We start from the raw sequence: 27186 nt of genomic DNA on the forward strand, positions 1-27186 counted from the left end.
AGTGAATCCAAACCCATTTTCCTTCTCTATATTTTCTAAGCAATGTGTAGCCATCATGCAGAAGAAAAAAAATATTTAGAAGTACATTTTGATGTTTTTTTGATGGAGAAGTATCTGGGCTCAGGCCCTGAGGACTAACAATCTAGCCAACTCCCATGTCCCTTCAAATCTATGCCAAGAATTCTTTTTTTTTTTTTTTTTTCATTTTTTCATTAGAGGAGGACCATAGCAAAAAGCAGTGGATGCTGCGGTGCATAGTTGGTGTCACAACCCGCGGGGGTATGCACATCCTGGCTCTTCTTAGCCCTGCTGAAGATATAAATCTCAAAACTGGGTCACATACTGTATGTACAGGGTTAGGGTTCAGTTCAGGTCAGTATTTTTTTTCTTAAGTTGTAATTTTTCCTCGATACATAATTTATCGATCGATCATATTTTATAGCAGCAGGATGGTGTGTTTTTGACTGACTCAAAATAAACTATAGCACCTCCCAACAGTGGAGGTGGAAGACTCGGAGGAATAAGCTGCATCAAGTCGTATTTACATAGACAGTAGTTGTTAGTGGGATCAATTCACTGTTGGTTTTATTTGTTGACTGGAATGAAAGTATAGAATATCACTATCCTTTAATATGGCACGTGCAGGCATTTCAATATGTGCACATAATACACATCAACCATACTCCTCATAAACTAATACACAAATGTAAAGAGGCTCTTTTTTACTGCCCAGTGGACTGAAGTGAGCATAAAATATATCTACCATGATGATGACTTGATAAGTGCAACCAGCACAGGACGTTAAACACATCAACACAGATATAACTACATTCATCCAGGAGCAGATGATGGACTGATTTGATTGACTGATTATTTGTTTACTGCAGTCTGCAAACCCAATATCCCCTCAGGGACATTAAAGCACAACTCCACAGAGAGCAGATACAACCAACTCTGTACATACGGGCAAAGCTTCAGGTGGCTGGTCTAGGCGCAGGGTGGAGGACAGCATGGAGGGACTGATGGGAAAGCTGGGGCTGCTGGGATTGCGGCTCTTGCGGCGAGACCGTCTGGTGGAATCCCGCCGGCTCTCTCTGCCAGGACCCTCGGGCTCTTCCTCGATCACCAGGATCTTGTCGTCGCTTAGGTAACGCAGCAGGGAGTTGTCTGAATCTGTGGGGGAAAATGGGGGGATGTGGGAAACATATAGCAGTTACAGAATGGACAAAGCCAAACAGAACCGATGACAGAGAGAGGAAAACCACAGAGGCAGAGGGAGATATCATCGTAGAGTCGAGGGAGAACCCCAGAGTAGAAACAGATGAGGGTGAATAGACCCTTACAGATAAAAACCCAACAGAAAGGGATAAAAGTGCTTCAGAGCTTCTGATATGGATCCAGAGCCGGGGACACACGGCTAATCTGTTTGCAGTGATTATGCTGATTTGGAGGGCACTACTGTTAAATCTTGTCACTCACAGAAAGTTTTATTCTGCTTTAACTCCACAAAGAACAAAGAACAAACCTTATTTGTTTATTATCCATACACTAAATGTGAAAAACGAAAAAAGTGACTGAGAAAAAGAGAATGAGAAAGGCAGACCTTGACAGTAGTATTGTGCTTTAATGTTATTCATAGACTTTCTGATGGTAGAGTGGAGGATCCTCGGTTGAATACAGATTGAGTCTCGCCGCAAAATGGTGAAGCTGGTTAGAACGGGTCACATAGAAATACCCTCATTTCCAGAGCGGCTGTATAAATGCAATTTCCTTGCATTTATGTTTATTTGTCGCTCTGTCAGATACATACCTGAGAGATATGTATCCTCACACAACCACACCACCATGGATAACCAGAGGATGAGCTGAAATGTGTTGAGCTGAGTATGGAACAAAGCACGGCGCCAGTCACACCCGTTTGTGTCGAGTGTGTGAGGGCCTGAGTTTTTTTTTGCGTGTATTTGTGTTTGTGTGTGTGTACCTCGGCTCCCTCTTTTGCCCATGCTGGGTTCCTTGGCCTCGGCCATCCAGTTATATTCGGGAGGCATGGAAACAGGTCTGAGGTCACCTGGAATGACCAATCAGCAATCAGAGAGTCGGTTGTGGGGCGGTGGGGGGGAGGGGGGATATCTCGGGAAGGCGGTGGCTGAGAGACAGCGTGGGAGACAGCTGGACGGGTGGACAGGTGAGACAAAGTGTGTGCAGGTGAGGGGGAAGGGTGGGACTGCTCTGGTGTGCAAGGCCAAGGTCACATGGCCACAGTTTCAGGTTCCGTGGTTAAATCAGTACATTTCTATTTAGCTAGGAAACTCCTCTGCAGCACGGGAGGCCAAGCTAGTAGCGGTGCCAGCTAGCTAATCTGCTAGCATGATTTCTGTTGGCTATGACTGGCAAACTGCAGAGCAAGGCATATAAAATGTTTTTAATTTCAGTATAAAGTCATTGTTACTTGAGATTACTGCAGCTTGGGCAAAATATAGTGAAGCCACAAGCCAAACAGGCACAAGAATCAACAAGAATATATTTTTGGGGCACCAGCAGCAGAAGCTTTACTGTGTATCTTTCATGTTTGTAGTGTTAAGTGCTTCTACGCTGATTACCTTCTCCCAGAAGCCAACATGAACTGGTAGCAGAGCTATAAAAAAAATTGGTTTCCATTGCTTTTGCCTGTCACACGACCCTCACCTCACTCATCATAGCAGTCCCTGGGGGAGGAGGGGGGGGGGGGGGGGGTTCCCAGGACAGAACAGGATGTCGAGGAAGGCGTCTCGGACAAGGGTGGACACAGGTGGTGCGGCAGAAAGGGAGTTGGACACTGTGTTTTCGGACTGACCCTTTGGCATGTGATCAGTGTTTTTTGGGACGTGTGTACGCGGGGTGAATACACAAAGAAGCAGAGCCATGAAGCGAGTGATGAACACAGAAGGAAGAGTTTTGAGAAAAGATATGGCAATGAAAAGTGAGAGAGCGGCATGCTGTCCTTCAGAACAAATACAGGGAGCTGCCTCATTCACACGGTGGGGGTCGCACTCGCCGTCTTACCATGAGTAGGGGTCTTGTCCCGCCGACGAACCCCCGTGTTGCGCCCCCTGTCATAGTCAGGCCCTGGGGGACCATCTCCCTCTAACAAGGAGAAGTACTGACCGCTGTCCTGGTCCAGATAGTAGCTGACTGCCTCTGAACCTTTGGAGCCGGACTGGGAGCTCACGCTGTAGCGGCTGATGTCGTCACATGACATCAGACCCAGCTCCTCCCTGGGGAGAGCAGAGCTGTTATCATCGCTGTCATCAGTGTCATCAGCTGGGTCATAATAATCAACATAATGATCACCACCAAACATCTGTGTTGCGTGGGCGACGGGCGTCTGACCTGGTGCTGTAGAGTCCGGAGACAGGGGAGAGGATGTAGACGTCCTGCATGCTGGGGGCGTCCATTTTGGACATGCCTAAAGTTCCACCGGGTGTCGGGGAAGTGCTGGTGGGGCTGGTGGGGACCGGCTGGAGAGAGAAAAAGACAGGAGAAGGAAAGAATGACTCTTTTTCAGTAGTTTTTCATTGAGGAATGACTGGTAATAACGGTGAGGGGATCTCGGAGCACAACCTGATCTCTCCCCACCTCGCGGAAAAACAAACAAGCACAATTTACGCTGTTACGCAGGAGGGGAACCTTTTCACTGCAGCCGCTGCTTGTTTTAATACTGAATCACAAACAGAGAGAGTTATCTCCACAGAGCTGCCATGTTGTGTATGTTGTCTTTCTTTTTATATCTTTCTGACTGTGCAGCCTCTCCCAGGTTCAATCGCTTCACTATTCTGTCATTTTGTCTCAAGCCTCTTCACTCACACAGGGCTTTCCATGTCTGTTCCCATGACAACCCCTCCTCTCCCGTCCTCTCCTCGCCCGCCTCCCCCCCCCCATGCTACAAGAGAAGGAGAGGGACAGAGGAAAGCTATAGCGTGGCCTCCTGCCTCGGCTTGACTCAAGGACACGTAGACTCTTTTGTTATCAGGTCTCCGGCGAGGACAGGATGCCTCGCTTCTGATGTCATGGAAACTCACTCCAAGTTTCAAATGAATTATATTTGTTCTCTGTCAGAACAGCTGGGGCGACAAAATACGTAGCTCGTGCTGACAGTTTCTCCCCAAGGATGAGGTTTCCTGGATTTTAAAGGATGTAGCGTTTTACTGTATGTCTGAGGAGTATATGCCTCATTTTAGGGAGTGGATGTGAGTGCGGACAGAATAGATAAACAGACACAGAGCCTGAGCGATGGCGAGGCAGGCAGCGTTCTCATTAAGGAAGCCTAGTGTTTCATCATTTCATCAACAGTGCATTAGTGGAATTCATTTCATATTCCAAACTTTCCCCCCTCCTCCCCCCTCGCTCCCTCCTCTCCCTCCATCACTACCACCATCCCCAGGCCCTGTCTCTATCTTCATCTCTTTCTCCCACACAGTCTTCCTCTCATGAAGGCAGCGTACAGTAAGACGGCTTCACGATAAATCATGAAGACAAGGCGCAAAGAGAGGGATGTGAGCAAGAGAGAGGAGAGCAAAGGAAATAGGACAAAGAGAGAGAGACAGAAGGAGAAAGTGCAGGAGAGGGAGAGTGAGGCGGGGGAGCTGTGTAGTGTGGTGACTGGAGCCGAGAGTGAAAACAGTAATTTAGTGATTACAGCCCACTGCTGCCTGCATGGAATAGGGGGTAGGGGAGTTGTAGAAGTAGAGAGAGATGGGACTTCCACAGCAGGAGAAATTCCAGTCTGTTAAAACAGCACTTAAACCATTTGACCCCTGCTGTGCCCAGTCCAAACTACCTCAAGATCCACTGCTCATACCCCTCCCACTGCCTTTACATGCACACACGAAGGTTCACTAAAATACACACACACATACTCTCACATATTTCAACTCAATATTTGCCAATGTTCAAAAAGCTAAATGATAAGCTTCTGTCTATTTCATTCAATCACCAACATTGTGAATGGATTGTAGTCGCTTGGCAATGTTCATTACATAACCAGCCTTTTTCAAAGCAGACAGGAAAAGCACATTGAATAACTAGGGCTCAGTTGCATTAAAGTGTCTCAGTAAGTCAAGACAGTGTGACAGCGAACCAGCAGGAACAATACCAGGACCCTGAAATGGAAGTTAGTCATTAATTTAATTATTTACACCGGTGCTTTTTGAAATGAGTGAAAAAGGCACATTAAATAAACATCAATCTTGAAACAGTCTAGGTTTTTAGGAGGATATAACATAAACAAACCTCTTTGATAAAGACACCTTGGATTTGATTTAGATTCTTACAGATGAAAATGACCTTGCAGTTTCATCCTGTTTATCAACCGATATATCAAATGTATCCAATATTCCAATAAGATATAATCAGATAAGCTAATAACTTATAAGATATGCCAGTTGCATGTTTGCTGATGATACTGCTATTTGACACCAGTGAGTTTGAGAACACCAAAATTGTATCTCAGACCAGTCTCATATTTCAGAACAATGCTGGACCAGTCACTCCTGTGAAGCTATTGCTACCAACATATTATCCAGGAAACCTTTTTTGTGGAACAAGGCTTTTCAGTTTGTTTTTTTTTGGTAAGAAACTTCTTCTGTCATTCCTTATACTGTGTGGTTTGATAAAATTCTTCTTGGTACGGTGGTTTGACGGATAATTTTAGGAACAAATTGTGTGTGTGTGTGTGTGTGTGTCAGCGCTGTACACAGACACACACGCACACACGGGTGAAGCAGTGAAGTGAAACAATAACCTGCAGATCACCTGAGCTGACGTGAGCTGTGAGTCAGAGCAATAGTAAAAAAACTAAATATTCATCAAGAACCATATTTTATCATGATGAAAGATGAACTGCAGGTTCTGCAGGTTAACTGTTGACTTGCTCAGGGTCTCAAGGCAGGTGTTGAGATGACTTCTCTGCTGTCAGTTTTTTTTTATTATGTTGCTGGTGTTACCCCCCTAATTGAATCTTTTAACATCTTTATTTTTTACACTAAATTACATGTTGTAGTATCGATAAGAGTATCGATAAGCATCGGTACCGATAAGGAGTATCGGTATCGGTATCAATATCAATATCAATAAAATCCTAACGATATACATAGTGTGCACAGACCACAACATAAACCAATACCATGCATAATGGGGATGAACTCAGAAGCAGCTGTGCGTAAAGGACGCATTGCCGAGCGTCTATCTTTTTTTTTTTTCTTTTGAATTTTCTGAGATGAGAGATGCTGAATATATACTCACTATCTGATGCCGAGGCTGTTTGTGGTTTGCAGAGAGGGATGATAGTTTGTTTGTATTTAGTTTTTCGTTAGCTTGCATCACAGTTTCAGCTGTGTTAATTCAGTAAGGTTGAGTTTCCATTACGTGTAACAACCGCCTTTGATCTGACAACAAATGTGACGGGACAATCGATATAGATATAATTGTATGTGCTGGTTCAGATAGTTACATTAAATTGTGGTTATTATGATTATTTATTGCATTTAATGTGCCTGGCTTTCTGGAAACCTGCCTGTGAGGTCTTGGTGACAAGTGCGCACTGTGCGTCAGTCAGCACACAGTGAAATTACTACTGCGCACGCTAATACTGTATATAATATGTTGTCAATCAATCCCAGAGATCTGCCTTGGAGGTAGCAACTGACAAAACAATCTCACCTGAAGATGTTATCTTGCTTTTCATCATCTGATGAAGAGAATTCTCATCCATGTTGGATTAAAAAAAAATAGCCTGAGACCTTGTCTGATTGATGGAAATCATGGGATATGATGGAAGGTTTGACAGCTACTAAATGGACCTCCAGGTGAGATTGTTTCATTAGCGCACATTTACAGTTAAAAAGTAATTTGTCATGATAAAAATGGAATAAGTTTCATTATGTGTCATCAACAAACCTCAGCAAACCTCTACCTCAAACACAAACACAGCCAAAAAGAATCAAAAGTAATCTTAGTAAAACCACAACCCCTCACCTGTTCAGCTGGTTCATTAATAATAGATAACTGGGCAATACATGATACTTAAAATAGCAGGTATACAAAGAGCAATAATTTATATGTGTAAACATAGAACAGATTTATGAAAGTGGGGTCATGGACAATGTGAGGCACACGTGATGTGTGATGTGGACGCACTTCACTCCCTTTATGCACATGTTGCAGCAGCAGCGCAGCAGACATATATGCAGGATGCATCGTCACAGTAATCCTCGTCATCTTTGCTAAAATTATTGCCGGCATCGTTGTAATCACAGTGCATCATCAAATTGCTTTTACTCCATCTGTCTGTGGAACCAGACACACATGCAAACAAGACACATGCAGCCAGAGAGAGAGAGAGAAAGATATGTGCCATTATTTCGTAGAATAAAAGAGGTTGCCATGCAGGGATTTGGGGCTGGAATCACATGATAATTTGCAGAGATAAATTGTTTCCTTTGTGGATTCAGTTATAATCCAGCTTAACGTTTGCCACATTTCCTCCAAAACCAGGCTTAGAGGTATGAGTGTGCATGTGTGTGTGTTTGTTTTGGAAGTGTGTACATGCAATATGTATCCAAAACCAAGCTTACAGAGTGCAGTGACCCAGTTCCTTTGTCTCCCAAAGGAGTAACGGGACTGATAACGGAAAACATCTCTCTACACAAACGTGCACGGAGACACACTTGACATATACATATGGACACAGGCCCTGCACAGATATGTGTGCACACCCACCCACCCCAACACACACACACACTCACAGGCTGTTGAGCAGGGTATTTTGGATTCAGTGAATTATCTCCAGTATTTGCTGAGTAGCGGCTCTTGTTTCAGAGCCAGTGGAGCTGCCTGTAGTTGCTTATGAATAATTAAGAGCTCCAGTCTTTCGGAGAGAGAACAAATCTAAAACACTCCTTTCTTCTCTTCTCCCACAGATATTTTGGTGCTCTGATCTAGGTGCTCATGGCGCGTTTGTGTCTTAGCAGCCCATCAGGGTAGACTTCCCACAATCCCCTGCTGTAGCATGCAGCAAATACAGTGGTAAGCTCATGGTAACAGCTACGAGTGATGATCTAACAAGACAGCAACCTGGAAACAAGAGCAATCCTCCAGCTTGTTAAAGACAGAGATGGTGATGAAGTTGCGTTAGCGCTATAGTTATTACAAGACTTTAATGGTTCCTGCGCCATCACAGAAACCATTTCATTTCCACTAAACACTCTGGGCGGCTGAATCTGTTTGCTCACATGTTCGCTCACATGCACAGTAAACTGCTAAATGTTGCATTTAAATGCTCACAGACATGTAGAGAGGAACAGATGCACAAACAGCAGCGGCTTGAAAAGAACAAAGAGGAGACATGCTGGAGGAGACACTGAAAGGGAGGACAAAAAAAACAAAGAAAGAAAGAGAAAATGCCAAAGAGCAGCCATGCGCCAAGCAGAGATCAAAGCATGCATGTAGCATGTAAATGAATTAGCCTGATGTGAGGTTAAAAATAGCATCCTCAGAACACGGGGGTCTGACAAGACAGTCACCGCTTCACAAAGCACGCAGGCAGCATCAGACTATCTCTCGCCTCACCCCTCCGTCCTTCTCGGGCAAAACTTGTTCTTTCCGTGCACCAAAATTGTTGAGTGATTTTTTTTTTCTTTTTTAGGGGGGGTGAGTGACAGATTTACAAAGTATTTGCTGTTAAGTGAAATGTCTACACCAGCTCAGAGCTGTAAGCCTTCAAACCAACACTTCACCCTCCTTCTTCTTCTTCTTCTTCTTTTTTTTTTTTTAGATGTACAGTACATTAAACATTTACTTCCGTTTGAAAAAGAGATATCCTTTGGGGCAAAGGTTGTCTCAGTGAAGATGAAGGTGAATGTGCGTGAGAGCGTGGATGGTGACCTTGTATTGCCCTGCACTAGATCCTGAGCAGGAAGTTCAGACCATATTATACCATTTGAATCATTCATGTAACACCAAAGTGCTATTATAAACGACTTTTACAAAAACGGCATTTTTCTAATTTAAATCTGAATTATCTCAGTCTAAAAATATTCTTTTGGTATGCATACATTCTGTGCAGGTAGAGATTTAGCGACCAACACATTATAGTGAATGGCTTTGAAGTGTGCCAGCAGTACGGCAGGAGAATTGTTGAAATGCTCAACAGGAGGATTGATGCAAGGTCAAACAGTGGACAAGTTTCCTTTGAAAATATTTGTTGAAAACGCTAGTAGGAGAATGCAGAGTGTGGGCAGTGAAAACAAGAGCTGAGAGTGAGTCAAAGTTAAAGCCAGAGGTACACAGCTTACTGTACACAATGTTAAATCATCCTCCCTCAAATCCTTAGCTGGAGTGTGCGCGAGAAGTGTGGAGGTATAAATGTAGAAGACAGTCAGGTCAAACGTCTGTTTCTTGCTTGTTTGTTATAATTTCAAATATAGTGATGTTTCGGGAGCAAAATATCAGTTTCTCACTTTTCAGGTCAGGATGTGCAGGAGAGCTTGTTATTACACTGCAGTGAAGGCCGTGTCCATGTGTTGCTGTTGCTGTTGTTTACCTGCAGGCCCAGTGGTTTCCAGCGGACGTTCCTGAGCAGGGCCGGTGTGGAGCTCAGGGTGTTCTGGGGCCTTTTCTTCAGCGTGAGGATGACTCCGCATGGGTCCTCTCTCAAAGCGTTCACCAGGTTCTTCAGCTGCCAGCCCACCTGAGGAGCACACACACATACCGGGCTACCGAAACAACTGCTGCCAACCACACACACATGCTGTACACAATGTACTGGGAGCAACAAAATCTGCTGAGTAAAACCACCACACATGCTTTCTATTAACCACCACACACACAGGTTCTGATACTACCTGTCCAAAACACCATATGCTACTTTTCAGTTATTTATTCTCAGACTTTTGTGCCCTGATTAGACGAGGACAGTTAAGGGATGATAGAAGAGGAGAGAGAGGGGGGGGGGCTAGGAGAAATAGATGACATTTTGATGAAAGTACGTCACATGTCCACCCTTCTGTGGACTATCAAGTCAAATCTACTTTTCTTTCCCAGAATTCTTTGGTTTACATCTATAGGGCATTGAATATGGTCTATCTCACGTTCAATAGTTTCCACTTTAATGTGTTCTATTACGTCATCCTGGTAAGATATCTTACCTTCATTCTTTTGGTTATGTTCAGTTTTTGTTCAAGTTGTTTTTAAGGTATCGTCTTTCAATTGTTGTGGTCATTTTAGAGGCTTTAATTTGGGGTTACATTGAACTGCATTGTGTTATACTGAGAAGATTTTATAATGGGTACTTATTGATCAGGCACAGTGGCCTGTATAACACAATATAATTCAAGCAAGCCTATGTGATTTCTCCTAGATACTGTACAACAGCACCATGACATCTTTAAACAGCCATAATGAAGTGATCATGTCAATGACATTGTCGTGACAATATCTTTTGTGGTCTAAAAGCACTAGTATACTGAAATAAGATATGTCTTTGTCCACATGCTTAAGGAAACCAGGGAGATGGTAAAAGGAGTGCTGACTGCAGCGTTTCCTCCTGCTTCCGGGCAGCCTGTCTCCAGAGCTGGTAGCACTCATCAGGCTATTGATTGGCTACACAGGTCTCAGCTACTGGAACTGTCCACAGAGGCCACCACACACACACACACACACACACACACACACACACACACACACACACACACACACACACACACACACACACACACACACACACACACACACACACACACACACACACAAGTGCTCTGGCCATAATCCTGACATTATGACGAACAGCGTGTCAGTATTTAGTGGGCCGACTTTGTTTTCTTCGGCCTTTCGATAACTGAAGTAGAGCTGAGTACAGAATCTCAGTACTCAGTTGACACCAAATGAAATGTGTCCATCTATCAAAAGAAAGAAAAAAAACCAACAAAAACCGTCAAGGACCAAGAGTTATCGCCGACTGTCTAGTAAGATTCTTCATTGTTCTTTCATTAAATAGTTCCTTCTTTCACTCATAGTTTTGCTAGATTTAAAGGGGTTATTTGTAAGTTTCCTTTGCTGCCAAAAGTGGTTCGTTGCCAAGAGCAAGTGGTAGTGATTGACATGAGCTTTGGCCATTGTTGCAATTACAAGAGAGGAGGTGATAATATGTCCTAATGAAACGGGCCAGGGCTAGCTGGTTAGCCTGCTAATTTACAGGTATGTGGTTAAGTGAGGAGTTAACATTGGAGTTTCTTTCGAGCACTGGCACAGCTCTTCGTGAGTGAAGCAACTATGCTGAACTCACAACATCTCCTCTATAGTACTGGGAAATAAACCACAATAAGTTTCAGTTTAGAAGCTTAGTGAAATTGTAAGAAGTGGGGAAATGGTAACAAATTGGCCAAAGTGGAAACTGACAACACATAGGGTATTGCCTTGGCCCTATACCTCTTAAGGTGTAGTGTTTCATGCAAAACATAAACCCAGAATCAACTGAACTCAAAGTGAACTAAACTGAATTGCAATCAAAACTTTTTTGATCCACTTGTCTAGTGTGCGTTAACAGCAAACACAAAGCCTGTCCTAACCGGGCTGGCTCCGAACTGTTCTGTTATGCAAACATGCAGAGGGAAACAGGGAGAGACCTACCAAAGTAATAATAGAGCATAAACTGCTGCTGGAGAGGTTTTTGAAATCCCAGGGGTCTTCATTATTTTCCCAGATGCTATTACCTCCACATAATTATGTTGCCTCTTCAAACAATCAGTTTGTTATTTGAGCGAATTCCACATTTTACCTCAAAAGAGAATCTGAGCTAAAAACTGCAGTTCCTGTTTTGAAGTGGGCCTCAAACAAAGGCTCATGCATAGACATGAAGGCAGCGTTGTTGCTAAATACGTGGGATAGGCCTACATAATGATTGTATAATGTAATGGAATTTGTTCATTCTAATCTAATTTTTTAATATGGAGCCTCACTAGATAAACTTATCAGCTGTGATGTTGACAGAGAGTTTGCCAGGAGTGTGTCCATCTTACCTCCTCAGCAGCTTCATTTAGGATTTAATAAAAAAGCTATATAGAGTAGAGACTGCCTTCTACTGCCCCCCCTTTTCTTTCCATCCTTTTCATCTTCTCCCTAAGTCACTCTTTACTTCCTCCTCCCTTTTTTCACACACCCCCTTTATAGACACACACACCTCTATCTCCCTCATGCTTATCTCCTCCCCCAGAGTGAGGGATCAGAGTGGTGAGGGTCTAGCTGAGGGAGTAATGAGGGGTTGGAGCTGAGAGCCTGGCAGGGTGCGATCTGCACTGTCACCCCGAGGAGAGACAGAGAGAGAGAGGGACAGAGATAACACGCGGCTCCCTCACGCGTCAATCAGCGGCGCTCCCCAGCGCCTGCATGCACACTTTCGCATGAGCAGCACCTACCGAGACGTACGAGGGAAATACTCAGGGTAAGAGCACACAAAATACGTCCACACATGCAGATACAACCATTTTTCCACCCTCCCTCAGAAATCTCACATAAACGCTGTAACAAATCATTTGTGCCAGAGCTGACAGCACAGGCAATAGACAGCGTGCTCAATCACATGCGCTCACAAGCCACCGTTCCATTTAAAATGGCTGCCCATTTCCGTGCCTCTCTCTGATGTGAAGAGTTGAAAGCAGAAGTACAACTTATTCAAGTCTGAAATGGGAACATGAGTTCACATTTCAAACCTGACGTCTCCCTCAGGGGTTCCTTACGACAATGGAAACAAATTCCAGAAAGAGTGAGCAGACAATCACGCAGGACTGAACAAAGGTCTTGTAACAATCGTCCTATAATCTGCTCCTGCAGCAAGCCTAATTAGCCTACATAGCGGCACAGGACAGGAAGCACCATGGTGGCAGTGGTGGTGGTGGTGGTGGTGGTGGTAGTAGGAGACATGTACCTTGACAGCCTCTCAATGTAACACAGTGTATCTCATGTGATTCCTTCTGAAAACTCACCACTGTCTGATGGTTGACTTGGATCACCTCGTCCCCTGCATGGATCTTCTTACACTGGTCTGCTGGAGACTGTAGGGGCGCAAGGTGGAGGACAGAAAAGGACAATGGAAACATAGCAAGCATGGATTGATTGTCATAGTGGGATATATGAGACTATAAATTGTGGTTGGTGAAGTGTTAGTCTTCAGACTGACTGAGTGACATAAAAACTCACATTCTCTGTGGTTCCGGTGATAACGTGGAGTCCATCATATGTTGACTTGATGTACATCCCCTGAAACACAAGCAGGGGGATTCAACATCACACTGTGTGTCTGTGTCTGTGACTGTGCTGTGTGTGTGTGTGTGTGTGTGTGTGTGTGTGTGTGTGTGTGTGTGTGTGTGTGTGTGTGTGTGTGTGTGTGTGTGTGTGTGTGTGTGTGTGTGTGTGTGTGTGTGTGTGTGTGTGTGTGTGTGTTTGTGTTGGACAGAGTGACAGACTCTATATTTTGGACTTTGACCCCAGTAATACTGAGGTCACTATTTTGATAATGTTGGTCAAGAGGATTTGTCCAACACCTTGTTGCAAAAGCTCCATTGGTGTTGACTTCAAAGGTGTATGAGTCACATTATTGCTCATTCAGCTCTGTGCAGAAGGATCTGCATTTATGTTCTTCCACATATCATATTTTGTATTATTTTGTATATATGTGTTATATACTGTATGTTCTTTTTCTTTGATTTAACACCCAACTCACTTAAATACTTGACTTGAATTGGGAAAAAAAGCAACAACAAAAAAACATTCACATCTCAAGATTTGACCAAGTAAAGTAAATAATGAATTGAGGCAGCAGAAGGTAGACAGTGTATATCCACACACCTTGAATATTTGTTTATCAGTGCTATGAATTCGAGAGACTTAAGATTCAGTTATGTAACCACACAACAGCAGAGTCCTCAAATGCTTAGAGAAAAACAGTCCAATTAAAGTTCAAAAGTCTATTTCCTTATGAAGACTTTAATTGTATTTATCCCCAAAGACTTGAGATGTAACCTGAGATTTGATAATACAGTATTACAGGACTTTGACTTTACCAGAGCATTTAAAGCAGCTTTAATACATTGTATGTTCAGTGGAAGAAGATGAAAACACAGTACTGATATATAACTGTGTCGATGTTGTTGGCTGTTGCTTATTTACACATCCAGAAGGCACAGAAGGTGCGGAGGAACATTAGCATTCATTTGGACTAATATTTCTGTTATTTAAGTGAAATATTCACTCAGTCATTTTAGCTTTGGTTTGGTCCACGCTGACTTTTAGAAGAAATATCCAGTTCTTTAGGTTCTCTCTGTTCTACTGTCTCCTTTCACATGAGAGGCAGATGGAGTAAATTGTTGCTTGTGTAGCTTTAGAAACGACCTTGGTGTGCATGCTTGCGTGTGTCCTTACCAGCCCTTCACTGGGCATGATGCTGGTAAGGTGGACCACCTCCAGATGGGCGGACTGAGAGACCAGAGAGTCTGATGACAGAGAGATGATGTGGTCGCATATCCCTGCTAAGGTCTTACACTGGAGGTAAAGAAAAGAGAGCAAACAGACAGACAGAGAGAGAGAGAGAGAGAGAGTGACAAAAAGAGGAAGACAGAAAGTTATTGAGATTGGATTTGGTCCGCGAGGGATGCTGTGACCTAGCTGGAGGAGGTGAAACAGAAATCATTTCATCAGATTGTTCCACATCGCCACTTCCATCACTCCAGCACACAAACTGTTTCCTGTCACAGTGTGTCCACAGGCATGCCCATAAGACACCGTCACAGACAGAAAAACACATCACCGATACCAGACAAGCCCGGGGTGCCTAGATGACATTTTCTAACATCTAAATTACAGAGTACAGATTTCATTTCTTGTTATCTGTATTTTATTTTCTTATTTTCCCCTTCATGTCAGCTAACAACAAACGGACACATTGTTGTAGAGTGGATGGATTATCTGTGCTGTGATCCCCCCCCCCCCCCCCCCCCCCCCCCCCCCAACACTGCACTTATATTCATATTATACATATATTACGCCATTTGAGTGCACCCAAGCAAATACGCCAAATAAAAAGCATGGCTTCACCTTGCCTTTGTTCTAAATGAACCTTGACTGTTTTTCAGGCTATTTGTCTGCTTGGTCACACATGCAAGTTAATTTATCATCAGCAACATCTCTGCCTTCTAATCTTGGCTGACTGACTGCAGTGGCTTTACCGGGAATTTTACCCTGGTTATCCTGCCTTGTTGCATCGCTGCTCAGTGCAAACATGCATGCAAAACACACACACACACACACACACACACACACACACACACACACACACACACACACACACACACACACACACACACTGGAATGTAACAAACAAACATGCGAATGTGAATGTACAGTAAATTCCCTACATTCACACAAGCTGCATGACAGTGATGAACCCTGCATAAAATAATCTTCTGATCGCAATTCTAATGAGCAATTACCAGATTATTACCGGTTATGAAATGAACAGAGGATCTTCAACACACACACCAGACACACACACACACTTACACACACATACACCATAGCTCAGAGCCTGTGATTCATTCAGTGTGAGAGAATAGGTGGAGGATCTTCAGTGAGCTGGCTATGTGATTCTTATGCTCTCTCTGTTTCTGTCTGTCTGTGTGTGTCTCTCTCTCTCTCTCTCTCTCTCTCTCTCTCTCTCTCTCTCTCTCTCTCTCTCTCTCTCTCTCTCTCTCTCAAACACACACACACACACTTCCTCCCTTTTCTGGGTCATTTATTTGAACATTACACTGCCGGTTTCTGTTCATTCAGTACTATTATGTCAAGGTGCACACATTACGTAATGGGATACCCACAACTGTTCATGTCATGAGAAGATACCAAGCACAATTTTGAGCTTTATATAAAAAAAAAAGAGGAAATGGAAAGGAAGGCTAGGAGGGGTGTATATCTAATCCTGCCTATATAGTCGTTAAGTAGCATGTGATGTGCCCAGCTGGAAACCACAGCAAGCGACAATGTTGTGGCTCTGCTCGTGTCCCCGCTTTGATCATAGGACTAATAGTCTTGACCTGGGATTAACACGGGACCAGGACACAAAAGACCAGTCGCCAGCACGGAGACTCTCAAGTCCTCCAGCTCTGACACACCCAGCCTTGATCTGACATGCCTCCAGGAGAATCAGAGCGCAGATTATAGGGAAGTTAACTTATGTGGCTGGCTGGCGTGAGATTTAAAAGCAGTCAAACAGAAAGCCAGACATAGTACGCTGCCAAATGGATTAAGCTCTGGCTGCACACTCCTACCCCACCAACACCACCAACACCACCTCCCACCCACCCACCCACCCACCGCATCCTTCATTCTCATTCTCTCTCACCTTATCTTCCTAATGGACTCAACACACACATGTTCACATGCTAACACACACCCACACACAGCAAGTGTGTAATTACACACAATCGCACTGCGTGAGCATGCACACTGTGAAAAATATAAACCTGAGCCGAGACACAGGGAAAGATGGAGAGAAGCGAGGAGGGAGAGGGGGACTGGCAGAGGGAAGCAGAAAAGCTGGGAGGTGGGAGGGAGAGTCCGGGAGGAAAGGGGGAGAAAACAAGGGAAAGGGAAAACACACAACTAGGACAGTCTTATGTAATTCCTCTCATCCTTATGCATGCATGCACATAAAACGCACACACTCATACACACTTCACGCTCCATCAGACACACAGACTCACACATGCTCATATCTTATCGCTCTCTCTCTCTCTCTCTCTCTCTCTCTCACACACACACACACACACACACACACACACACACACATACACACACTATCCCTGTCCATCTGATTGCTGCAGGCCGTAGTCTAGAGGAGAGCAGTGTAGCAGTGAGTTTTGCATTATTGAGCAGAAGCTGACAAACGTACAACCACCACTACAGTAGCTACAGCAGCATTGACTGGAGCATTAAGTCTCTACCTCATGCTGGATGCTCACAGGGGCCACACTAGCTGAGGCTCTAACATACATGTCTGTCTAGCTCAAAATCCACTCATGCATTACTTAAAGGAACACTTTGACATTTTGGGAAATATTATGTATGACATCATTCACTTTTTTGGCCAGACACGGAGGAGGTAAATGGTGCCACTCTCTAAATCTGTATTGCACATATGAAGCCAAGAGATGGTCAGCTTACCTGGCATGAAATACTGTACCAGCAAGAGGGTGCAATTATAAATTATTTGGTTTTAGTAAAGTTCTCTCAAACATGATATAACAGGTTCTAATTTCACACCAGACGTAAACGAGGTGCAAGGGTCGCTCACGGTGGTGCAGCCCGTGCAGTGCTAATTTCGTCAGGCGCAACACCGCGCACAGCCAATTTGGTAGACCGAGGTGCGTGGAGATGGGTGTGGCAGCGCAGTAGGAGGAGGTGTCGACAGATTCAGCTTGGCGCAGTGACAATTCCGCGCCAAAAGGCTCCGCCGAAGCTGTGCTGAAAGCTCGCCAGCTCCAACCTGGTCTACTCTTGTGCACAGTGCGCACACGTCACCAAAACCTCACAGGCAGGTTTCCAGAATGTCAGGCACATTTCTATGCATTTCTATGCTAATTTCTATCCGTAGTCCCATCAGGGCAAAACCTGATTAACGATATTAGTAACCTCCTCCCCGACTACTTTTGCTTCATCAGCATTACCATATATTCGGCCACAGTGAGCTTGGACCTCCCAGACCAAAACTTCAGTTTCCTCCTGAGGGAAGTTTGGCCGTCCATGTAGAAATATAAAGGGCCCCAGTTCCGTGCTGCAGCGCAAGGTGGCTCACAGTCAGTTTGGCAGTTTGGAAAACCGAGGTGCACCGAGATGGGTGTGGCGGCAAGCTCGCCAGGTCCAACCTGGTCTATGAATCGCAGCCAGTGCGGTGGTAGTTTGACTGACCGGCGCACAGTGCGCACACGTCACCAAGAACTCACAGGCAGGTTTCCACAGTTTCAGACAATAAATCCAAAAAATAATCACAACAAACACCATCTAATGCAACTAATGGAATCAACACGTAAATTTATATCTATATAAATTTGAGGTGGGAACGCGGAGTGCTTGCTGTGCCAGGCTGCACCGTGCACGAAACTTTCAAAATGCGCATGGACACACCCCCCTAGACTGCGCCTGGTCTACGAAACTAGACCCCAAAATGACAAAATTGCAGTGCACCTCACATCACATTTAAAGGTGAGGAGAGGAGCTCATTTGATTGATGAAGATCTGACTTGTCTGTGTTAAACTCACTCACGCCTTCTCCCCTCCCTCTTTGCCACTTGTGCTAGTGGGAGGGACGGAGGTGGGAAAGAGGAGTACTTGCGCCTCGCTTGCGCCTGGTCTACGATATTAGAGCCCAACATGTTCATTAGTGAGATATAGAAATGCTGCTAACTATTCCCCAACTACAGTTTGACACTTAATAGACATGACTGAACTCGTAATATCTTCCCAATTAATGGCAAAAGAGGTAATAAACATATTATACACTATTTAAGTAAAACTACTAATACCTTGCAAAAAAGCCGGAGAAGGTCTGCACTGATTTTTTTTTAAACTTCTTGAACATGCAGGAATCTTATCGCAAATATGTATCAATGGTAAAGCACTAATTACACAGAACACTCCCTTAAACAGAACCTTTTATGTAATATGCTACCACTACTAATACTCATAATAACACTAACACTAACACTAATTAATACTACGAAGTTGACTGTTCTGAATGGTATGAATGTGTGGTAACATACATATCATGTAGTATAATTTCAAAGAATGTTTTGCATAAAAAATCTTAAATAGAAAAATGACAGAATTTTGCTGACAATCAGAGAATAAAAAATACTTAAAGCAGAAGTAAGCGATATTTTTGTGTTAATATAAGTCTTAAATAGTTATATCTTCCGACAGCAATCACTTACATAGAGTGTTTGGACCGAAACACGGGTCTCTTAGTCCCTCTGCTCTGCTCTGAGCCGAGGAGAAAACTTTTCTCGTATCCTACAAGTTTTATCCAATGAGGAGAGAGAACGGCATGCAGGACTGTGTGTGCAGCCAAGGGATGCGCCTGAATGTGGTGACGTAGGGACGAGGACAGGGGCTGCTAACTCCATCGGCTGACAAGACGTTATGGTGCGTTCAAGGCAACCCGTAATTCGTGTTTTTCCGACCTGTGAAGTCGTACCAGTTCGATCTGGTACGAGTTCACGGGTCGGAAGTTACGAGTGGCCGTTATAGTGACTTTCACAGGTAAAACAGGTCGGAGAAACGCGAGTTGCGGGTTGCCTGGAACGCTACAAAGTCGTAAGTCGCGACTTGAAGCTGTAATTTACGGTTTCAAAAGCCTGCCTGGAACGCAGCATTAGCCAAAACGAACGGATCGCTTACTTCTGCTTTAAGTTTAAGTTTTGTTTATTTCACTAAAGAATATGGAAAAGGATATGAACAAAATTGATGTAGACAAACCTACAGCTCTTTAAAAAATTACATAAAACTTTATTCTATATACACCATACAATTATTTTTTTTATCATCCTGCGTGTCTCATGTGTGTTTATGTGCTGTGTGTGGTTTAGGTATTCTGTCAGTTCACCTCAATTTCTCCAACACATAGTAAAAAAAAAAGATCAGCAAGGACGCAGCAACTAAAAACAGGCCACTCATCTTCTCTCTCTCTCTCTCCTCCCTTCACGCTGTCTCCTTATTTCATAAACCTCCCACACATAACAGACTTAGTCATGTGGAGCTTTTAGTCTGGCACTGAGGGGTTTGTGTTTGTATGTGTGTACACATGTGAATAGCCATCTAAATATTTGAATTTTGCCAATGTCACTGTCCTGGTTTTTGCTTTAAATGACACAGCTAAGGGGGAAGTAATACTGTCAGAAGGAACATTGTAGCATGAGGAGACCAGCATTTTAAATACAGTCCAATAATTGATATAATTGAAAGAAATACATAATATACTCGTAGTGTTTTTTTTTACCATGAACATCTGATCTGAGTATTTTCCTCACCATGATATGCTTTAATATTTTTCTGTGAACTCCCTCTGCCAACATTTTATTTGGTTTTCTACACCTGACCTTGGATGGCAGCGGGAAGTGTCCCAGTCCAACTGTCAGCCCAGATCAGACACTAGCTGCTCACTCGGTTTCACACGTGGACACAGACAGTTCTCCATCATACACGCGGACGCGCACGCACGCACACACAAGAAGCTAAATGGCCTCAGGCTCACTTGCATTTTAACATGCACAATTTTGTGCCACAAATTTTCACAAAAACAAACAGCACTGTGAGAGCACACACACACACACACACACACACACACACACACACACACACACACACACACACACACACAAAGACATTCACACACCACATACACTTTATATACAAAACATACACAAGAGTATTGAAACACATCTCGTGCCTGCTTGTTCAATGTAAAGTTGGAGCTAAGACCCAGTTAAAGAAAGGAAACAATCTGGCTCTGTCCACAGGTAACAACTACACCAGCATCTCTACAGCTCACTGATAACAAAAAAAAAGTTTTCCTCCTCTTTTAAAGCATCTAGGTTTTTGCTTTGATTTGATGTGTAGCAGAGGTCAACTGTGATGACTTTGTGGAAATGAAATACTGAATACACTTAGGCAATAATCTAGTTGTGGGCGTTTGTTTTATCTATCCTTTTAATGGCTTCATGGCTGAGTTAACCACTGATTTCCATCATAAATAATAAGCCAATATCTTTAAGTCAGCATTGATATTTCTAAAACTGACATTTAAAACAGAAACTTACCACATGGAGAATCTTGTTCTCTGTCTCATACACAGTGCAATCCTGTAAAATTAGAAGACAACAGAATGAGAGAGCAGAGAAAAAAATATAAGATTGAGTAAGCATCAATTTGAACATCCGCACAGAGGCTCAAATATCTCCCTCCTCCAAATATAACAGCGGAGAAAGAAGGAAATAAGAGAAATGAGAGATGGGCGACTTCTTCTCTACAGGAGAACATTAGCAGTCAGCTGTTTTATTGCTAACCTTCCACATTTTCTACAGTATGTTACTTTATAAACTAGGCAGGCTAATACATTGGATTTACCAGTTTGGGACCGACTCTGCTGCATGGAGCATCATGTGTCTCTTCAGGATTTAGAAATGACATTATTTGAACATGACGGATTGTTATTTAACGATAGCTGATAGTTAATCTATTTCTGGGAGAGCAGCCCACTGAATCCACCAGATGTGCATGGTGGCAGTTAATTCATCTGTTTGATGCATTGGTGCAGGCAGCCCTGCCACCTTTGTCTGTCTCTCTGCACCCTGGCAGCCACATGTTCATTTGCCCATTATGCACCTACGGTGGCCCCTTTCTCTTCGCTCTCCTCTGGCCCTTGTAAGAGGGGATGGGTGTTATCTGCTCAGCTCCAGGACTCACTCTGGGCACACGGACAAACACACTCTCACACACACTCTAAGCAGGCTCTTACAGGGAGGACATGGATGAGGTCCAGGACGGCAGACATAGTTTCTGTCCAAACAATGAGATTTCTACAGTATCAGAGTGTATGCATGCACCTCCAGTTTTAGTTAGAGGGAGAGCAGAAGGAGGACAGGAAATGAAGGGATGAGAGGCCCCTGGTTTGTTCTCCATCATGGTCCATAAGTTAAGCAGGGGATGAGGTCTAACAGGGCATCAATGAGCACATTGCCAGAGGCTGTTACAGAGAACTACTCATCCCATCAGCCATGATGCAAACAGCCTGTGGCAGAGGACATATGTTTCACTGATAGTCAAATCTATAGGAATGAGCTACGTATAGACCGGAGCAAGCTGCATCCGTATTGATGTTCCCAGTCCATAGCCACTTTAGTTTTGCCCTTTCAATTCAAATCCTGACCTTTACTGTATGGGAGTAATGAGTATGGGCATGATGGACTATGTGACACAAGCATCCTGTGTGTGTACTGCATGTGTGTTTGTAAGCACCTGTTGTACAATGGTAGTTAATTCTAGGCAGAGCTGAACAATGTTGTTCTTCAGTAACGAATACTCTGTCACACTGGCAAATGGAGACCTGAAAAAGACACAAAAGAGTTTATGATTTGACAAATGCACCTGACTCCTTATGACCTTATTTTAAATTTACTTTTTGTTTTTTAGCAAAATGATCCTCAGAATGGGAAGTAGTGTGTTTTCACTGCAAGGCAAAATGGGACTAAAAGGATCAAATTGAAACATATAAATGAATGTGAGCAAAGCATATTTTGGTCATTGGTTGTTGTTTTCTTTTCAAAATTAGCTTCCTCATTCGGTGTTGGGCCCTACTTTTATTTTATATTGGTGTTTTCATTTCATTTTGTTCTGTTCATTTATTCCCTAAAGGCGTGATTTTAAAAGCTGTGAGAGGGAAGTGTGTGAGAGAGAGAGAAATAGAAGCTATTCTCAGCTCCTCTCAGAGCACAGGAGCAATGGATAAAGACAAATAACAATATTTGGTTTTATATTGTGACTACAAGGTGACGCAATTCAGGGATCTAATAAAGGTCAACAGTGCTTTACAGTATGTGTTCACGATTCCATCAGCACTTTCACTGTGTACTCTTTATCCATCTGTGACTTGTTACCATGGCTACAATAACAGAACCAGCTTACGATATAATGCAGAATAGCACCAACCATTTCTGGGATGTATAAATTAGGTTAAGCCAAGTCAGGTTGGTTCAGCTCCAGTCATCATAGTTAAGTTGCAATGTAGCATGAAATTTATATATTTTAACTTTTTTTTTATCATCCTTATTACATGAATATAGCACTAGTTATCTTGACAAACTGAAAGGCCAAACGTATTTTAATCCATACCCTAACCCTAAACTGTGATCTTTACCTGTCAAGCCAGGCTAGAAGGTTCTTGGCTGCACCAATCAGATCCACCACTGACGTGAGGAAATCATTTGGGAGCCTCCGGGAAGCTCGTCCGTCGTAGTGTCCTCCCCTCCGCCGGCCCAGGATGAAGTTCTGGAGGTTCTTTGCTGAGGCATTCAGCTTGTGGGACAAAGTGCGGAGGTTCTCTGTCTCCAGGCCGTAGTTCTGCAGGACAAACAGAGGGATTCATTTTAGAAGAGTTACAGTACAGTAGGCCTACCTTTGTCTGATTTTCTTTAACACCAGTAGTTTGCAGTTGCCCATGATTCATGGGATCAAAAGCTAAAATTGTTATATAATATGTATATTGTTTCAAAAAACATGTGTTAATTAGTTAGCTGTGGGTAAATGTAGCCGTTCAGCTTTGAAGAAAAGTAGTTTCAACTTGCATCTGTCTTTATACTGGCCAAGCTAATTTGGCTGTCTTCAAAGTTCATAATGCTGCTAATCAATTCACATAGCTCACACTTAAAACCATGTTTTTACAATTATGTTTGTATATGGATTAATTAACCACAACACAATGTGTTAATGAGTGAGCTTTTATACATGTTGTTAGCTGTAGTTCGGAGAGCAGAGCTAGCTGCTTCCACTGTTTGTGCTGAGCTTAGCTAATCCTCTTTAGCTCCCCACTTCAAACCCGCACATCAGAGTGGTGTTGATCTTCTTGGAAAGGAAGTCATTTGTCCAAACTTCAGAATATTAATAGTTTCATTGATCTATTTCTATTTGTAAAAGGTTTTGAAATCCCTTCTACTGTGTATCATCAAAGCAGAAAAGTAATGTGAAACTATTTTAATATACATTTCAGAGTGTTTTTATCGTGACAGATACTGCACACATTTTTTTTATCCTTCTAAATTTCATATGTTTTTTTTAATACTTATATGTTGAGTAAACAAAAATCAACCCAAATGGTCATTCTGAATGGAATTAACTTAAATTAGAATCACAATCTCTGAATAACAATTAACATTTACATTAAACACACACTAATGCAAAACACTATAAGCTAGTTGAATAGCCCATTATGGCACTATGACCCTTTGAATAAATACGCACATGCACACATGCACGCACGCACACACACACACATACACAGACACACACACAGACCCACTAAGCCACATTGCGCTCAGTGTCCCAAGGCACCTCCAGTCATGTCCTGCCTGAGAGAGCCTGATTCCTTCTGACATAAAGCCTATACATACACACAACATGCACAAAAAGGCACATACACATATCCTTGTATAGTCAGATGCACAGGCTGAACTAGACGTATCTATTCCTTCCCTGCCTCTGGATCTTTTCTACACAGTCACGACCACAGTAACTACAAAGGAGAGGGGGTTTCACTGTGGTGGTAGCAGAGAGACAGACAGAGAGAGAGACAGGGAGGAAAGGAGAGGGAGAGAGAAATGAGGGAATTGAGGAACTAAAGAGGCAGAAGACAAGAGGGAGAGAGAGAAAGAGAGAAGCACCCAGCTATGCATCTCACTGAAACTGGGTCATGCATACACTGTGTTCTGTATAATCTTCTGCATTCTGTGTGAACATACATAGATGTATACATGAACTTGGAGAGAACATGTTTGCACAGCTGTAATTAGGCTGTCCTATGATTCGATCTGAAGCTGTGTGCAGCTCTCTCCAGGGGACAGAGTGCTGAGATAAAGGGGAGGGAAGAAAATGCCCTGTGTCGACTGTCTGAATGACTTTGTATGTGTGTGAGTGTAAGTGTGTGTGTGTGTGTGTGTGTGTGTGTGTGTGTGTGTGTGTGTGTGTGTGTGTGTGTGTGTGTGTGTGTGTGTGTGTGTGTGTGCGTGTGCGTGTGCGTGCGTGTGCGTGCGTGTGACTGTGGAGAAAGAGAGGGAAATAATTTGAGCAGCGCGTGCATATGTGCGCTTGTGTGTATCAAATCAATACAGTAAGAGGGTGATGCTATTAGAGCAACTCCCACCTCCCCTTTTCTCCACCTTCACGTTGATGTGGTTGCCATAGCAGCTATGTGTGGAGTGGCCTCTCCTCTACGCTGAAATTTCTGCCATTGTCCACGGACTCACACTCAAACATCTTTTTATGAACTGCTTGGGCGAAAAGCACAACTTCACCTTTAATCATTTTCTTCCAGAAGTAAAAGATGGTGTTATTTTTATGGAGTTTCACTGTTGGTTCACATTCACTTGACTGAAACATAAGCTTTTGCAGACACGTATTACGTGAGCATACTTGTATTATTATTCAAGAGAATATTGATTTTTTTGTGTCACTCTCAGCTTGGAGGATCTGGATTCAATGGGCTCAGCTCAATCACAGGATTTTCTTATTTACCTGAAACAGCTGTCATTTTTTATTTTTAACTACCAAGGTACGGATTCAAACTGAAACACACCATTTCCCCACCTTAATTCTAAGAAATATTTATCTTTGGCTCCAAAGTTGATATCATATTAAAGAAAAGAGTTGTTTTCAGCTGCCTAAAAACTGAACATAAATTATGAATCTACATGATTTGATGTTTTTGTAATGTCCATATTTATGTCAATTTGTTTAATCCCTATCAAGAAACAAATATGTAAAACAATGATGTCATAAAAGACAACAAGAGAGAAAAAAGAGAATAAAATCATATGAACCAAATTGAGACAAATATACATGCAGAGCAGAGCATGCACTGTGTAGACATTAATGCAGGATACCTTCTCACAAACTAGGGGTAAACCCGAAGAGAACATTCAAGTTTTATTAAGCTCTCCTATATGAAACATCTGAGGGGTCCTGTCTAATTAGCTCAAAAGTTGAAGAGAGGATGAAAAGCACAAGAAATATAAATTATGGCAAATATTAAATAGCTTTGAAGTAACCAACAGGATTTTAAAATCAATTTGGAGTCATGCAGGGCAACAGTGAAAAGGAACCAACATAGAAAGCTGACTCATCTGCGTGAAAGAGTTAGAGGAGGAGGAGAGGAAGGCATGAATCACTTTGTCAGAACAAAAGAAAGAAGGGGGACTTAGAAGTTAGAAACTAATTATTATTAGAGATTATGCCAAGATATTTTAAGGGTTCTGAGCAGATGATAAGACTTAAGCTGTTTGTAAGATGTTTGGGTATATATTCAGAGCTTCCTGTCTGTTTGCATGTGGGTTTTTTTTAGGTACTCCAGACATATAACTTCTATTAGATATGAATGTTTGTCTGTGTGTGTCCTGACAGATTTTTGACCTCCGCTCTGCAGTTTGTCCAGTGTCATTAGAGAATTACCATTCCTCTGGCACTGGAGAAGAAAACAGGCATTTTTAAATTAAATGGAGTGGTTTCTAATTGTATATGTAACAGGCTAAAAGTCAACTTTATAAGCTGAAGGAAAAAGATTTCAAAAAGTGAGATTAATAGGTGTCAGTTAGATATCATCTTAACAAATAATTTGCCTAAACTGCTGCACAAACATTACATTTACACAAAGTTAATTGACTAGATTTTCTGATTATATTTGTATGTGGTAAATAGAAAATTATGATATTAGTAATCATAATAATTGTTCTGCTCACTCCTGTCACTGATTTTGACGCCTTGATGAATTGGTGTTCAAGAAAGATAGGTTGCATTTTATTCTGGGTATATACAAATGTTTTAGGTTTCCAAGTTGGCACTCACTATGTAACTTAAATAAAATGACACCTATGTATGTCAATTATGTGCATCTTTCAGCTCAGATATTAGGATGGGAAGTTGTTTCAGTGTTAACTTTTGTTATTGTTTATGGGTACAGCTAGGTAAAAATTCACTGCACATGTAGGGAACCTAATAGATGCTAGGGGCAAAAAGTCAATAGTATAGTCATGAAAGATAAGACTTTTCCACATTTACAGTGAGACTGAAAGCTCAGTCAGCATTTGGAAGTTGCAGGGCCACAGAGCCCCCCCTTTCTTACTGCAGGAAGACCATAATGTTTGAGTCAGGGGAATGGGGATTTGCTTTCCCTATGATGGATTATATTGCTGATGACAGTGAATCTGCCTTTATTGTACAAATAGTCACAGTCTACAGGTACCATAGATCTGTGTCCCTGTGTTAACTGGGGAATTCAGGTATGCTGAAATGATTATTCAGTTTTACTACTTGTTATTTCTATCAGTTACTGTAATATTAATGGAT

General features: G+C 42.7%; 1 protein-coding gene across 1 annotated transcript in view; it reads right to left on the reverse strand.

Annotated features, from left to right (window-relative positions):
• The window catches only part of LOC310993016 (connector enhancer of kinase suppressor of ras 2), a 67465-nt gene that overhangs the window by 19555 nt on the left and 20724 nt on the right, over positions 1–27186 (reverse strand). The window contains exons 4-14 of the mRNA XM_083981256.1: positions 22991–23193; positions 22093–22180; positions 20895–20936; positions 14449–14568; positions 13228–13287; positions 13014–13082; positions 9578–9724; positions 3370–3497; positions 3043–3254; positions 1982–2068; positions 965–1173 (exon numbers count right to left, since the gene is read on the reverse strand). Coding sequence (XP_083837382.1) covers positions 965–1173; positions 1982–2068; positions 3043–3254; positions 3370–3497; positions 9578–9724; positions 13014–13082; positions 13228–13287; positions 14449–14568; positions 20895–20936; positions 22093–22180; positions 22991–23193 — 1365 coding nt within the window. The remainder of the gene's footprint in view (positions 1–964; positions 1174–1981; positions 2069–3042; positions 3255–3369; positions 3498–9577; positions 9725–13013; positions 13083–13227; positions 13288–14448; positions 14569–20894; positions 20937–22092; positions 22181–22990; positions 23194–27186) is intronic.

The sequence above is a fragment of the Trachurus trachurus genome (assembly GCF_905171665.1).
Source record: "Trachurus trachurus genome assembly, chromosome: 10".
NCBI classification, from domain to species: Eukaryota; Metazoa; Chordata; class Actinopteri; order Carangiformes; family Carangidae; genus Trachurus; species Trachurus trachurus.